General features: G+C 37.3%; 1 protein-coding gene across 7 annotated transcripts in view; it reads left to right on the forward strand.

Annotated features, from left to right (window-relative positions):
* The window catches only part of Nfat5 (nuclear factor of activated T cells 5), an 80224-nt gene that overhangs the window by 18318 nt on the left and 44836 nt on the right, over window positions 1–17070 (forward strand). For 5 of the 7 annotated variants that reach the window (XM_021220731.2, XM_029532637.1, XM_029532639.1 and 2 more), the window contains one exon: window positions 13560–13685. In XM_021220731.2, coding sequence (XP_021076390.1) covers window positions 13560–13685 — 126 coding nt within the window. Of the gene's footprint in view, window positions 1–13559; window positions 13686–17070 lie in introns of those variants that run through there. The other 2 variants (XM_029532641.1, XM_029532640.1) reach the window with 2 other exon arrangements.

Below are 17070 nucleotides of genomic sequence, written 5' to 3' on the forward strand. Positions count from 1 at the left end.
AAAAAAAAAAAGAGTGGTTTGATCTTAAACTGTCTAGTATGTAAACTCAGAAATGAGGATGAAAGATGGTAAACTGATATAAGTTCATTATTAGAAGAAAATGCACCATTAAATTATATGTATGGGTGTTTTGCCTGCATGTAAGTCTGTGCACCATATATATATGGTGCCTGCAGGAGGCCAGAAGAGGGCTTCAGATCCTCTGGAACTAGACTCACAGATGATTATAAGCCACCAGGGTACTAGAAATTGAACCTAGGTCCTCTGGAAAAACAACTAAGTACTCTTAATTACTGAGCCATCTTTCTAATCCTCAAGATACTATGTTTAGTATAGTGAAAGAACACAAGCTTTCCAGGCTTCATGATTCATGCCTATAATCCCAGTAGAGGCAAGAAAATTGGGAGTTCAAGGTTATCCTCAGCTACATAGTCAGTTTGAGAGCAGCCTGAGTTGTATGAAACTTAGTCACAAAAGTATGAAAAGTAAAATCATTATTGTTGTTGTTATTGTTATTATTACTATGTGTTTGACAGCAGAGGGCACCTGTGCCATGGCACAGATATGGAAGTCAGAAGACAATATTTAAAATCAGCTCCTTCCTTCTTTTATGTTTCATCTGGGGATCAAACTGAAGTCAGAAATTTTTATTGTAACCTACTCCCTCATTAGAGCCATTTTTTTTCTCTCTAGATGCTGATTTTAGCTATAATTAATGGAGTACTGAATTTACTTCAGTCTTCTAGTTGTTCATTAACCTATTTGTACTTGACTACTTTAGCAAGTTCACAGAAATTTATCACTTGTTAGGTGAAACTGCCAAGAGCTGGAATTTGGTTGCTAGTGTATCTGCCAAATGAGTTGATTTTGATTTGAGAAAAGTTACTTTGTATTAACAAGTAGGATTGTTTAGATTAAGATTTTTTTTTTCTTTTCTACTCATAACTTTTTAGGCCTGAGGAAGTTTTATATGACTTTATAAGTATATGAAGTCAATATACAGATTTAACATTTACTGATAATAAATCAATAGATTTATTTAAAAAATTATTTGGTATATGTATATATAATTTTACTGTTTATTAAAGACAAAAGAAAATTTGCATACTAATGAGATGAATGTTATTATCTTTACATAAGAGTTAAATCTTGGCTGAATTTTGATACCACAGAGTGTAGAGCACATTCAGTGTTTTTTCAGAGCTGATTGATATTTTGATTTTGTAATCTTCAATGCAAGAATACACCTTGGCATAATACATAGTACAAAATAGTAAAACTATGTTTGGTACCATTTCAAAATTTGTTGGAAATTTTCTTAATCTCAAGCTAAAAGTCATTTAATAACTTTTTACATGATATTCAGATCAAACTTAATTTTAGGGAAATATAGTTAACACCTCTGTCTTTTTTTTTTTTTTCCTCTCAAGTTTTATTTGTTTGTTTGGTTTGATTTTTTTGAGACAGGGTTTCTCTGTGTAGTCCTGCTGTCCTGAAACTTTCCAGGTAGACCAGGCTGGCCTTGAACTCAGAGATCCATTAGCCTCTGCCTCCCTAGTCCTGGGCTAAAGGTATGTGCTTCCATACCCAGCATTTTCACCTTTTTGTTGTTAAGATTTAAAATTTTTAATTTTATTTATGTATGTGTGTTTGCCTATCTGTTTGTGGGTATGTGCACTGTATGTGTATGTATGTATGTTTATAGAGGCCAGAGATGCCAGATCCTTCTGGAACTAGAATAATAGGTCTGACATAAGTAATAGCAACCAAATTTCAGTCCTCTGGAAGAGCAGTACATACTATCTTTCCAGCCCCAAGGTCACTTTTTTAGAGATTTATTTTTATTATTTCTGTGTATGTGTCTGTGTAAATGTATGTCCATATGTGTGTGTGCAGGTGTCCATGGTGACCAAAAGAGGGCACTAGCTATAGAGTAATCCTTTACAGCTGGGATTACAGGCAGTTGTGAGCCACCCAACATGGATGCTGGGAACTTAACTCTAGTCCTCTGCAGAGCAGTGAGGGGATTTAACTGTTGAATAGTCTCTTCAGCTCCAATATAATTTTACTTTTAAAAATTGAATTAACAATAAATGGATTTTTCTACAGATAACTGAGCAAGTCTCTTTACCATCTACATACTCATACTTTTTAAAAAAGTATTCTTCAACGTATCCTGCTTTAATACATTATTAAAAACAAGTCTAGGCTGGGAGTGGTAGTCACACCTTTACACCTTTAGGCACAGCACTTTGGAAGCAGAGACAGGAAGATCCCTATGAGTATAAGGTCTCTATGAGTGTGAGTAAGGTTAGCCTAGGGTCTACAAAGCCAGTTCTAGGCTAGCCAGAGCTACATAGTAAGATCCTGTCTTTAAAAGAAAAAAGGAGGGCTAGAGAGATAGCTCAGCAGTTAAGAGCACTGACTGCTCTTTCTAGAGGTCCTGAGTTCAATTCCCAGCAACTACATTGGTGGCTCACAACCTTCTGTAATGGGGTCTGATGCCCTCTTCTGGTGTGTCTGAAAACAGCTACATACTCATATATATAAAATAAATAAATAAAATCTTTAGAAAGAAAGAAAGAAAGAAAGAGAACGAAAGAAAAAAAGAAAGAAAGAAAGAAAGAAAGAAAGAAAGAAAGAAAGAAAGAAAGAAAGAAAGAAAGAAAAAGAAAAGAGGGAAAAGAAAAGAAAGAAGAGCTGGATGGTGGAGGCAGAGGCAGGTGGATCTACAAGTTCAAGGCCAGCCAAGTCTATTAAGCAAGTTACAGGACTACTCAGAGAAGCCCTATTTTTTTTTTTTTTTTTTTTGGTGTTTTCGAGACAGGGTTTCTCTGTACAGCCCTGGCTGTCCTGGAACTCACTCTGTAGACCAGGCTGGCCTCGAACTCAGAAATCCGCCTGCCTCTGCCTCCCGAGTGCTGGGATTAAAGGCGTGCACCACCACGCCCGGCTAGAGAAGCCCTATCTTAAAAGACAAATAAATAAAAAACAAAGAATGAATGAATGAATGAAAAGGGGAAAAAATGTAACTTCCGCTAAGATTATTTATTGAATCTTTCCCTCCTCACTTCCTCCACACACAAACACATTTATATAGTGTAAAAACATGCATAGCATATATGAAGTTCTGAGTTCAGGCTTAGTTAACAAGAGGCAGATAGCACAGACAACTTACCTGTACTAAAGCCTTCGTGAAGCGTTCTGACAAGACGCCCCTGAGGGAAAGTAGAAAGATTCAAGATCAGTAGTGTTTGGTGGGGTAAAGGAATTGATCAAAGGAATAAGGAAGAAAAGATAGGGCGGGGCTAGTGGCGCGGGATTGTTCTAATCCAGACTCTGGAGTTAGAGGCATGAGGATCCCAAGCATAATAGTTAACTAGTCTATAGAGTTAGCAAGGACAGTCTTGGGTAAAGTAAGACTGGAGAGAGAAGCGGGGAGGGGTAGGGAGAGAGAGAGAGATCGACCTGGGAATATATCTTTTAAAAAAGATTTATTTATTTGTTTTATGTATATGAATACACGGTAGCTGTCTTCAGAAGATCCCATTATTACAGATGGTTGTGAGCCACCATGTGGTTGCTGGGAATTGAACTCAGGACCTCTGGAAGAGCAGTCAGTGCTCTTAACCACTGAGCTGTCTCTCCATTGATAGAATGTGCTTAGTGATAAATTAGCTTAGAATTTAGCATGTACAAAGTGCTAAATTCAACCCTTAGTGTCAGCAAACAGATAAACAAATATAAGAAAGTTTTGGCACCCAAGGGAAAAACAAGGATTTGAGATTAAGAGTTGATGCTTCTCTTGAATTTAAAGGGTCAGGTAATATCATGCATGGGCATGCTCACCTTTAATCCCACTGAGGTAGATGGATCTTTGTGAGCTTGAGGCCAGCCTGGTCTACATAGTGAGTTAAGGCCAACCAGAGTTACACGGTGAGACTGTCTCAAAAAATGGATGGATCATAAAGGGATAGAGATAAGAATAAAGAACTTTGAGAATTCATGACCATGGAGAAATGAACATCCAAGAGTGACACAGGAGGGGATTGGCTTTCAAAGAATCACTGTGAGGAATTGCTAGGAAAGCTGACAAGATGACAAAGAATACCTTCTTATAAAAGGCTTCTAGGTTGCATGGAGGAAGGTTATGAGTTCATAGAAGTTCTGGTCTATAAGCTTTGATTTTTCTGCATCAAAACGTTGAAACTGTGGATTTAGGAATGTTGAAGATGAGCGGTTAGTTTTTCAGGATTGGGCATTATTAACAGGATAAAAAGCAGTATGGACAGAATAAAGGAGTATGTTTCCGGACACAAGCTTATATTTCATCTTATCCTCAGTTGTTGCCTTCCCTACCTTTCTCTATCTCCTTTCCTTTTTTTCCTGCATGTGATGGGGACTGGTTCTTGTTTTGCTTTGCTTTTTTGCAACAGTCTGATGACCTTGGATTTGTGATCCTTGTGCTTCACAACTGTTCCACCTCCATGATGTTGACCTCTATCCCCAGTTTATGTGTTCTTTTGGAATGAACCCAGGCTTCATGTATGTTAAACAAGCACTTTCCTGAGCTATTTGCCAGCCTGCCTTCCCTATCCCTTTCATCCACCTATCTCTTTTTTGACAGTTTTTCCACTGTAGGCTAAGGTGACTTCAGAATCGTGGTAGTTTTCTTGCCTTAGCTCCTACAACCTTGTCAGTAAGAGATTAGTTAGCAAAAGTAGCTAATAGTAAAAGAACAATTAAAAAATATACTGTTAATATAGTAAAATCACCATTGTTACTACTCTTACCCATTGGAGCCATTAATAAGTAGAATAGGGTTCCTTGGTTTCCTGAATAGTTGGGATTCCAGTCATATGCCACTGTGGTAGGTTGGTTGTGTTTTCTTAAATGAAGTTTTTCTTTTTGGTATCTCAGGCTTTTTCTTACTAGCTGGTACTTTTTTTTATATTGTCAAGTATATACAAAGTATATGCAATCTTTTTTTACCAAGAAGAATAAACCTTTCATCTGCAGCCTTGTCTTCTCAAGTATCCTTTTCCTTCTCTTTGGAAAGGTTATGGAATAGTTGTTTTGTTTCAACTTACCCTTCAGTGAGGGTATTATTTCCTCAGTTCCACTTGGACTTCAGCTCTGCTTTTTGACTTCTGTCTCAATCTTTCCCTTCAGCAAATTTAAAATGAAGTACCTTTTTCCACATCAAATAAGTGGATTCTTTCAGCTTTTTTCTTCCTTGAGCTGAGACGTTTTCACAGTTTGAAGTCTTCAACATTCTTCTTTCTGACACTTTTTATCTGTGGTACTCATATTTATTATTATTTAATTTGTTATTGAGACAGTCTCCGTAGCCCTGGCTCTCCTGAAACTTACTATGTAGAACAGGCTGACCTCGAACTCACAAAGATCCACCTCCCTCTGTCTGCCTCCTGAATGCTGAAATTAAAGTTATGCGCCACCAATGACTTTCCCACCCCTATAGCTTTTCCCATTCATACCTGTCTACATATTTAAAATTTTTTAAATTTATTTTGTGTGGTACATGATATATGTATATGGAGGTGTGTGTGGCACAATGCCCGTGTGAAAGTCAGAGAAAAACTCTGTGGAGTAAGTTTCCTTTCATCTTTGTGTTGGTTTTCGGGAATCAAATTCAGGTCACCAGGTTTGGCAGAGTACCTGTGGAATTATCTTGAAGCCTTACCGCCTTTTCTTATGTACCATTAGCAAGCTTACATCTTCCCAGTCTGTTTTCTTATTAATGCACTTATAAAAGGGGTACCTAATGCACCACATCTTTGTTGAGACAGTGTAGATGAGACCTAGTCACTGTCCTCATGATGTATTTAGTCTAATAAATACATAGAAGTAAACTAGCAGTTATTAAAGTGCCATAAGTATGGTAAGAGAAGTAGAACTAAGTAATGAAATTGAAGTGAATCTGACACGGTGGCACATACTGCTAATATCAGCATACTGGGATACCAAAAGATTAACACAAATTGGAGGTCAGTGTAGCCAAAAAAGTGAGACTTGCCTACACAGTGAGACTGTCAAAGATTGAGGTGGTCAGGGAGAACCACTTGGAAGGAATGATTTGGTTTAAAGGGGATATAGGGGGAAAATTTGTATTTCAAGCAAAAATGAAACATTTGCAGAGTTAAGAATACATGGATGGGGAGGGTATAGGGGACATTCGGGATAGCATTATAAATATAAACGAAGAAAATATCTAATAAAATAATTTTAAAAAAGAATACATGGATGAAGAACTGAAAATCATTGTATCTTGGTGAGTAGAGGGAAAAATGAAAATGGAAAGAAAAGGACAGGCAAGGACAGGCATCGTAAGTGAATACTCAACAAATATTTAATTGGCACTCATAATACTGTACAGCTATATTGTCAACCTAATTATAGAATTTAATAGCCCAATCTTTACTGTTGTTAGGAGCAATCAAAGCAAGGTTTTTGTGTCTTGAGTTCCTTAGTTTGCCTAAGGCTGTATGATTGCCTCCTCCCCTCCTTCCCTCCTCCCCTCCCTTCCTTCCATTCTTCCTTTTTGTACATGGCCTCCAGTTCCCTATGTAGTCATGATGACTTAAAACTCATGTTCTTCCTATCTTCCCACACATGTGCTGAGTTTATTATTTTAAACAATTCTTCTTTTTAAATTCTGTGATTGTCTACGTGATTTTCTTTTATATGTATGTCCCGTCTCAGTATAGGAGCTATCAGATTACAGATGAGAGTAAGAACAAGATGACACATTTTGAAATGCTGAATGTGGCAAACAAAGAAATGAATGTTTTGCCTGAATGTCTGTCTGTGTACCATATGTAGTACCTGGTACCTGCAGAAGCCAGAATATGGAATCAAATTCATTTTTATTTGTGTGTGTGTATGCACGCATGCGCCCACCTGAATCAAAAGTGTGCAGGTACCCATGAGCGCCCGCAGACAGCATCTGATCCTCTGGAACTGGAGTTACAGGTGGCTATAAGCTTCCTGATGGTGGGCACAGGGAAATGAACCTGGGTTGTCTGCAAGAGCAGCAAGTGATCTTAAACATTGAGCCATCTTTTGAACACCACTTTTTCTTTCACTTTGATACATTTTTCTACCAAAGTATTTGATTTTGTAGGATTTGGTTTTAAGCAGACATTGTAACAAAGGAATGAAAGAACAGTGTAAGGGCTTTTTTATGGTCATATTTGTATATGTGGGAGCAGGGGACAGAAGGCAACCTTCAGGGTCATCCTCAGGAGCTATCTGTCTTGTTTCTTGAGACAGGCTCTCTTACCAGGACCTGGGACTTACTGATTTTGTTAGGCTGTCTGGTCAGTAAGCTGCAATGGATCTGCCTTCTTTGCTTTTCCAGAGCTGAGATTACAGTTGTATGCCACCACACCTGACTTTTTCCATGAGTGCTAGATATCCAAGTCAAGGTGCTTGTTCATTAAACACTTTACCAAGTGAATACCTCTCTAGCCTGTAGATTATTTTTGATGGCCAGATGTCCAAATTTAGAGATACTTAAATTTGCTTCCTTTAATTCATTGATTTGCTTTAAGACTGGTTTTCTCTCGTCATGTAGCTTAGATTGGCTCCTTTGATCTTAAGAGTTTGCTAACTTGGTCAGTCTCCATGTTATTAGTCACTGCCACTGCCTTTCCCCTTCTAACACATTATCCAGCTTGAACATTGTGTTTTCTAATATGGATGCTCTTAAAGCTCAGAGCAAACCTCCTGCTCACCTGTGGGTGTTATTTAATCTTATTTTTATTATTATTTCTCACTTTGGACAGCCCTATTAGGCATATAGCCAATCTCTGATAATCCCACATATGCTGCACTTCTTACACAGATGCCCTCCTCATTCTGCTCAGGATCTATAGTCTTAGACAAATGCTTCTATAACTTTATATATTATAGTTCCATGCTACATTTTACTGCTCTCACACAGGCACAGTCTTCATAGCTCTCAATACTTAGTCTTGAGCAACTTTCTATGTAGGTATCTTTATTACTATTTAGGCTCTGGTGCTGTATGTAAGGTGCCTCCAACATTCATACCTCCTATTGCTGTTCTATCTCTGATATCCATGCTGGCTTTTCACACTCATTCCCTCATATATCCTTCGCATGCTGCTTAGGCATTTACTTTACTGCCTGGGCTGAGCTATCCACTTATATGTCAATTCCCAGTAGCTATTGGAGTCCAGTGTCCATTTGAATCATCTATAAAGATTCATTCTGCTTGAGGTCTTACCCCACCCCCCACTACACACACTGTCCTCTTACATAGGCATTGCTTCATATTACATAGTCTGTGTACCTGGATATCTCTCCTCTCTTTTCCCCTCCTCAATTGTCTTTTCTTCTTCTAGCTTAGGCTTTGAAACCTCAAGGATCTATCCCCCTGTAGATACCCTCCTCTCCCTACTAAGTTTCTGATTTCTTTTCTGCTTCACTCTAGTTTGCTTTTATTGTTTGTTTGATGGCAGGGTTGTTCTTTTCTGAGGCAAAGTCTTGCCACATAGCAGTCCTGACTTAGCATCCTTGATTACCTGCCTCAGCTAGCTGAATGCTGGGATTATAGGCATTCACTACCATTCACAGTTCATAGTTTGAACAATCTTACAAAGTATACAAGACTTTTAGAAATTATTACTATGCCTTAAATGTTTCATAAGTAATTTTATGACTTCATAATTAAGAGTTTTGTTTCTTCTGGTACAAACTTAAGTTAAAAAAAAAAAGAATGGGGGCTGGAGAGATGGCTCAGTGGTTAAGAGCCTGATTGCTCTTCCGAAGGTCCTGAGTTCAAATCCCAGCAACCACATGGTGGCTCACAACCATCTGTAACAAGATCTGGCACCCTCTCCTGGAGTGTCTGAAGACAGCTACAGTGTACTTACATTTAATAAATAAATAAATCTTAAAAAATAATAAGAAAAAATTTTTTAAATAATATAAAGGGGCCCGGTGACTTGTGATTGGTGAAGTGCTTTCCACACAAGCATAAAGACCTAAGTTTGATCTCCAACATAAAAAGCTGGGTGTGATAGCATGCACCTGTAATCCTAGTAATCTCATGCAGGCAGAGAAGGTGGATTCTTGAGATTCACTTGCTAACCAACCTAGTGGAATGGTAACTTCAGATTAAATGAGTGAAAGATGAAGGTGCCACCTAGATGGCTCAGCCTATAAACACCAAGCCTGATAACCTGAATTTAATCCTCAGAACTCACAAGATAGGAGATAACAGAGATAACTGATTGATAAATATTGTCCTCTGACTTTCACATACTCATCAAGATGTTTCCACACATACACACAAAGTAAATGAATGTAATAAATAAAAAACAAAATGGAGAGCAAATGAAGACACACAACATTGACCTCTTCCTCCACAGGTTCATAGACACATGTGAATACATACAGCCTCTCCCCTACCTGCCCCACCGCCACTTAGCAAAACACACAAAATAATAGATTTAATGTGTAGGTGAAGTTTTTTTTTCTTTTTGTCTTTTTTTTTTTTTTTTTTTTTTTTTTTTTTTTTTTTTTAGTTTTTTGGCACAGTTTTCTAGCCCAGGCTGACTTTGAACTCCCTGAGTAGCCAAGGATGATCTTGAACTCCTGAATCTTCTGCTTTTACTTCTAGAGTGCTGGAATTAACAGGGTTGTCACCAGGCCAGGTTTATACTGCCTTGGGGGTTGACTGTACCCTAGGCAATTGCTCTACCAACTGAGCTATATCCCCTATCCTAAAATAACAGATAATTAAAGAACTGGCTATATCTATGGAACTCATTAGTTTTCTAATCCCACCCCTCCCAATTGGTATAAAGTATACTCTTGTATATTATCTAAATATGTTATAACACTAGTATATTTGTAAAAGTAATATGAACAATACATATTTGATAGCAAATTAGTAAATTGCCTTATACTTAAAAAAACGAGAAAAATTTGTTGTAACAGAGTATCACCTACCAGTTATTCTTGGACTCTATAATCTTTGAGAAACAAAATATCCAGTGGACCTGCAGCCAGTACATTTTTTCCAGTGGAGATGCCAAATATGATGACTGTCGAGGGTGAAGTGTTTCTTGTTTTTAAACAAAATGAATACTAACTCTTCAGTGTTGGCATACTGGAGATGTTAGGACTTTGTCATAGAGTGATAAAAGGAAACCTTAGCTTGGAGCTTCACCTTTTTACTGAGCTCAGCAGTGAATGGAGGAGGGGAAGAATAAGACAGAGATTTTCTAAGCACTTTTTTTTGGGGGGGGGGCTGTTAAGGCGACTTTCTATGCTTAATGGTAGTTTCATATTTACAAAGATGGCAGATGTTATTTTATTTTCATATTTTAAGTGAAAGTGTTTACAAGTAGGTTTTTTTCAGTGTGGTATCTATACCTGATGATTGGGCGTTCGAGGTGGCATGACATTGTCTATGCCTGATAATCAAAGAACTACTGTGAGAACTTCTGTTATTTGTATAATAGTACCTGCTTGGGGCATTAATTCATGCTTTGTTGCTACATTTTAGAGCCACCTTTCTTTTTTTTTTTTTTTTTTTTGCTTTGTTTTTGTTTGTTTTTTCAAGGCAGGGTCTCTGTGTAGCCTTGGCTGTCTTCGACTAGCCCTGTAGCCTGTAGACCGTTCAGCCTCGAAATCATAGAGATCTGTCTGCCTCTGCTTCCTGAGTGCTGGGATTAAAGGCGTGTACCACCACTGCCTGGCTTTGCTTTGCTACGTTTTTTAAGTACATTAAAATTTTTATGTGTATGGTGTTTTTGCCTGCATGTACGTATGTACACATGTGTCCCAGTTCCTGAAGAAGCCAGAAGAGAGCGTTGGGTCCTCTGGAGCTGGAGTTATAAGCTGTTGTGAGCTGCCATGGGGTGCTGGAAATTGAACCCTGTTCCTCTGTAAGAACAGCCAGTACTCTTGCCTATTGAGGCATCTCTCTTGGTCATATTTTTAAAGTATTATCAACACAAAGTATCAACTTTGCTTGGCATGGTAGTGTGCACCTTTAATGCCAGCATTCTGGAGGCAGATGGATTTTGATGAGGTCAAGGCCATACTGGTCTATATAGCCAGTTCTAAGATAGCAAGAACTACACAGCAGGTAGACTATGTTTTAAGACAGATTCTCACTTTGTAGTCCTAGCTCTCCTGAATTTGCTATACAGACCAGGGTGATAGTTAACTCACAGAGATCTCCCTGCTTTTTCATCCTTTCTACCACAAGTGTTTTTATTTAATTGCTTGCTCGACAATTTAAAAAAAATGCTTGTGTGTGTGCATGTATGTGTGAATGCCCTTCTACCCAGAAACATTTCACAAAAACTGTTCCCCCCCCTTTTTTTCATTTCTTCATAGATATTAATCAATATTAGTTCTTTCAACTTGATTACCTGAAAGTAAATCAGAGAGATTCTTGAGAAAAGTTACAAAGGAAATAAACTTTCTAACAATTTTGGAATTTAGTCTAATGCCAAAGCAATTGAATTCCCTAGGTCAATAAAGGTAAAGTGGAGACTAATAATCCAAAGAGGAATAATCTAGCTCTGTGCTCCATCCTCACATACAACCTTTATTGTGTGTATTTATTCAATATGGCCTCCTGAAAAGAACACAAATGAGTCGACCGATCCAGTTTGATTGATTGATTGATTGATTGATTGATTGATTGATTTGGTTCCCTTGTCCTATCTCTGCATTTCTTATCTGGAAAACTCTACTGTCCTAGATTTTATCACTATTCCCCCTTGCTTCATCACTTATTTGTTTGTTTGTTTGTTGAGATAGGATCTCTCTGTGTAGCCCTAGCTGCCCTGGAACTTGCTCTGTAGACCAGGCTGGCCTTGTACTCAGAGATCCACCTGCCTCTGTCTCCCAAGCACTGGGCTTAACATGTGCACCCCAGTAGCCACCACTGCTGCCTGGCTAATCTGTTATTATCCAGCTGTGGTTTGTCTTTCTAGACTCAACTAGAGACGGGGGATAGAGGGCTTGGGAGACTTGTCTTTTTATGAAATGAGTAGTGACCAACTAAAGCTGTAGACAATGGTACTTAAGGCACAGAATGCCACCTAGGAAGGGGAAAGAAGCTCAGGTCACAGTAGCCACAAGGTGCCTCACAACTATCTGTAACTCTATTTCCAGGGAATCCAGTGCCTTCTTCTGGTTTTGGTGGGCTCTTGTAGTCACATGGTACACATACACACACTTAGGCTTGCTCATGAGTACACACACACACACACACACACACACACACACCATTTTACAAACCACAGTTTGAGCCAGGCATGATGGTCCATGCCTTTGATCCCAGAACTTGAGAGACAGAGGTAGGTGGATCTCTGTGTGTTCAAGGTAACCATGGTCTAAAAAGTGAGTTCCAGGACAGCCAAGGCTATGTAGAGCAATACGGTCTCATAAACAAACAAACAAAAATACAGTTTTTCTTCCCCTCTTACTGTGTATGCCTCTGGGTAAGATTTCTACTGTGACTGTGGTGAAAGTTCTTCAACCCCTTCACAGCAGCATTGAAGAATAAAGAACTGAATTGACCCAGAAATAATCAGTAACTAAAGTGGATCAATTAGAATTTGTAGAACAGGACCAAGGAAACAAGCCAGCCATCTCATTTTGACATTGTTGCCTTTGTAACTAGAGACATTATTTTGAGTACCTGTAAATGCTGATTTCATTCCTTCTTCTTTTCCAGTTAGTCTGGGCCCTTACAGCAAATTCTTAGTCTTCTGAATGTGCTCCCAGTCTTCTGAGTATGCTCCCCAATCTCCTCAGTTTCTTTCTTTGTGCCCTGGTATCAGTCATCTGACTGGAGGGACCCTTTGTCTTTACTTTGGTAGAAATCTTAAGTAGGTAAGGAGAAGCACTTTGTGTGTTGCTGAACTTTGGTGTCCCTGTAGTTGACAGCAGTGAGGTGGCAGCAAGCAAGCCAGAGCAGTGGTATTTGGCGCCCTCTAGTGGTATAGATCCTGTGCAGACTTTTGATGGAGGAGATGAGGGAGCAGATAGAGGAGGAGGTTGAAGAAGGGGAAACTGCGACTGGTGTGTAATATATGAGACAATAAATTAATTTAACAAAAGGATTATATAACAATATGAACTAACCAGTACCCCCTGAACTCGTGTCTCTAGCTGTATATGTAGCAGAAGATGGCCTAATCGGCCATCATTGGGAAGAGAGGCCCCTTGGTCTTGCAAACTTTATATGACCCAGCACAGGGGAACGCCTGNGCCAAGTAGTGGCAGTGGGTGGGTAGGGGAGCAGGGGCGAGGGGAGGGGTATAGGGAACTTTCGGGATAGCATTTGAAATGTAAATAAAGAAAATAATAATTTTTTTAAAAAAGGATTATATAATAAAAGAACAGATACTGGCTAATAGGTATTCGCAACCTTCATGATGCAGTTATTTTTGTGAGAATAAAATTCTCGAAAGAAAGAACATACTCATTTCTTGTACATGTTATTGACTGACTTTCTTTCAAAATTTTTTTCCTCCCTACAGAATCTGTCTATGATCTTCTCCCAAAGGAGTTACAGTTACCTCCACCTAGAGAAACATCTGTAGCATCAATGAGTCAGACAAGCGGTGGTGAGGCAGGCTCGCCTCCTCCAGCTGTAGTTGCTGCCGGTATGCATTTCATGTTACTTCATTAATGAAAACTCGGGTACTATCTGGCCAACATGAACAGTACTGGAAAAGTTTATATCAAAAAGAGTATGCTTTGAGGGTTTTAGAGGGGTTTAAAGACTTTACCCTTTACGTTGAAAGGTTTTCAGTGGGTTTTTTTTGAATATGCATACATATATATGTATGTATGTATCTTAAATTTTAGTCCATTTGTAAATGCTGTCTCCTAAAGTAGACCTTGTCTTCAAATATGAGACCCAGTTTAAAGTGACTTTGTTGAGTGCACATAAAACAGATAAACACCAAGCTATGGCTAAAAAATTATATTTGACCTTTTATTTAACAATTTTTAAAAATAAATATTTACTTATTTTATGTATATGAGTACACTGTAGATGTCTTCAGACACACCAGAATAGAGCATTGGATCCCATTACAGATGGTTGTGAGCCACCATGTGGTTGCTGGGAACTTAGGACCTTTGGAAGAACAGTCAGTGCTCTTAACTGCTATTTCTCTAGCCCTTAACAAATATTTTTAGAGATTTGCCCAAAGGGAAAAATATCTAAAAAATATCTAAAAAAAAATGATCTTAAAAAGGACTCAAGTTGTCAAGTCTCTTTTCTCTTTATAGCATGTAACTATGACATTTTTCCTACAATTAAAAAAATAAATAAATGTGGCACAGCCAGAGCTACATAGTGATATGATACACACATACACACTCACACACACACATACGCACACATGTGTGCGTATGTGTGTGTGTGTGTGTGTGTGTGTGTGTGTGTATAGCCTGATATTTATTTTAAATTCAAGAAAAATAGTGGCCAAGTTGAATATAATCTTTTATGAAATATATTCTCTTAAAAAGAACAATGAAACATATTAAAAATAATGTTTGAAATTTATTAGTTTATTTTCACTCAGCTCTCAAATCATACACTTTGTGAATGCATTAAATTGGTTCAAACTTTTATTTTGAATTAGAATAAAAATTGACAAAGTCTTGATTAGTAATAATTTAGTATGAATGCTCGCCCAACTATAGTACCTTTTTTAAAAGTTGGGATTATAGGTTACTAAATGTATTTGCTTTAGAAAAATGAATACATTATGTCTACTTTTATGAAGTTTTATCTGTCCTATAAAGGTTTCTTGCCTCATGATACCTACCATCTTTTAAAATGGTATTTAAAGTCCATCAAAACATCATTTCCAGTAAGTTCTTTTAATTTCACCAAGAGAAATCAAAAGAGAAGGCTGTATTGTAAATGACAGTATTAATACTGTGTTCTAGCTGCAGGTGTTTGATTTCTTATATGCATTAATCTGTATGCCATTAACAGTGCTAAAGAGTGCAGTATGAAGCCTTCTTGCTTGAGAGCAGGAAAACTTTGAACATGACAAAGAAATATTGGCCCTCCTCACTGTTCATGTGTGGCCAGACATTTTCTAACAGCTTCTGTGGATTTAACTGTGAATTAGTGAGCTTTTTATAATCAAATTGATATGATGATCTGGCTCACCTCATATCTACCAGATTCTAAAGTGGCTCTGAATATCTTTGGGGAATTTGGAGCTTTAAATCTAGTTTTTAAAGACTGAATCATATAAAATAGAAAATATTTTGAAGAAGTATTGTTTCACTTTAAATCCACATGTAGAAACTGACTAACTGATGCCTTTGTGTTTTGAGATTGTTTCTGTGAGGACATGTTGAATCTGCATAGAACTACAAGTCTGTCTCTTCTGTGCTTTAACATCTGTTTACAGTAGATCCAGTTCCTTTTAAAAGCTGAAAAAAAATGATAGCCAAGTTTAGAAAAAGGTACACTTCCTTTTAAATAATACCACATTTCAGAAATTCTTATGTATAAATATTTAAAGTCCTTGATTTGGGGTCACTAATGAAAAGTTTTCTCTTCCTGTGTAGTTGAGAAAGTCTTTACAGGTAATTAGATTAAAAGCTATGAATTGAATTATCAAAATAGAAAATTTGACCAAAGGAAATACTCTAAAGCTATCTATATATGTACATAAATGTATTTATATTTGGCTCTGAGGATTGAACTCATGGCCTCATACGTGATAGGCTCGTGCTCTACCACCAAGATACATCTGCATCCCAGTAAAGTCTTATTATTTTGAAATCATTGACATTATAAAATAGTGAAGAGAGTAAAAAGGCAACTTTTAAAGCTTTCTTCTCACAGAAAGTTTCTGTGATCCTTGTAGCTAATAATCTTTTAATTTACAAATCTACTTTTTTAGTAACCAACATAGTTTATTCTATTTTCCAATGTCTTATTAATAGAAAAAAAAAACCCTTTAATATACACTGTTACAGATAAGAGTTTAATTTACAGAGTAATAATTGTAAGGGCATCAGTATGTATCATTGGAGTCACATTTTTATTATCAGATTGATAGCCTTGGTGATACAACTATCAAAAAGAAAAACTGGGAGTATTTTATCAAGTTTGGCTTCTGGTCAAAAGCTTGATAGCTAGGGAAATGCACATTAATTTAAATATCTGATGTTTTTTAAAAACACAAATCTGTAGCATTTGCTGTTTACATGTGAAATGCATAAAAATGATGACTTTTGATATAGTTAATTCTTCAGAGTTTTGAAGGAGCTGGATTGGCTGCTATCAGGTATGAGGGCCTGGTGGGAACAGACTTCTAGTTCTGCCATAAAGGTTTGTGTCACAGATTTTAAATCAGCTTAAATTTTTTAAAAAACAATTTAAGAGACTGGGAATATGTATGTTCATGACATTCTTTGTTATTTAATTATTAAAAATGCATTTCTCAAATTCACCAAAGTAGTTTTTCCTCCTCCTGCCTCGCATATTACTGAGGGCATAAATCAATGTGATGCTGCTGATCCACAATCCAGAATCATGGGTAAATAGGATGTTTCTCAGCCCCTGGTAAATCGTTAGAATTTTGGTTTTTATACCATTACACCTTTTTATACTCTTTCTGATATGTGAGTTACAAGGTTAGGATAGAGAAAGATGAGGGCAGGAGACACAGTTTCTCCTGGGTATGAAGACAAGGTCAGAGCCTTTCATTAGTTTAAAATTTGTCCACCTGTACATTTTTAAGAATCCTCTTGAGAAAATATTAAGAATTTAAATTCAGTATGTCAATGGTTGATAGATTCAGAAATAAGAACTTTTAAAACAGTGTTCCAGGCTCTGTAAATAGCTATGACAGAGGCCATTTTCTTTAAAAAAAAAAAAAAAAAAAAAAAAAGTCAATGAATTAATAGGAATTGAAAAATAAGGAGTTGACCAAGAGAAATGAAAGCTATAGCAATCAAATATTTTAGTTACATGTTTAGAGTTTTTAATCCTGAGATTTACTTGTTTAT

Source organism: Mus pahari, chromosome 20 (genome assembly GCF_900095145.1).
Source record: "Mus pahari chromosome 20, PAHARI_EIJ_v1.1, whole genome shotgun sequence".
In the NCBI taxonomy this organism is placed as follows: domain Eukaryota; kingdom Metazoa; phylum Chordata; class Mammalia; order Rodentia; family Muridae; genus Mus; species Mus pahari.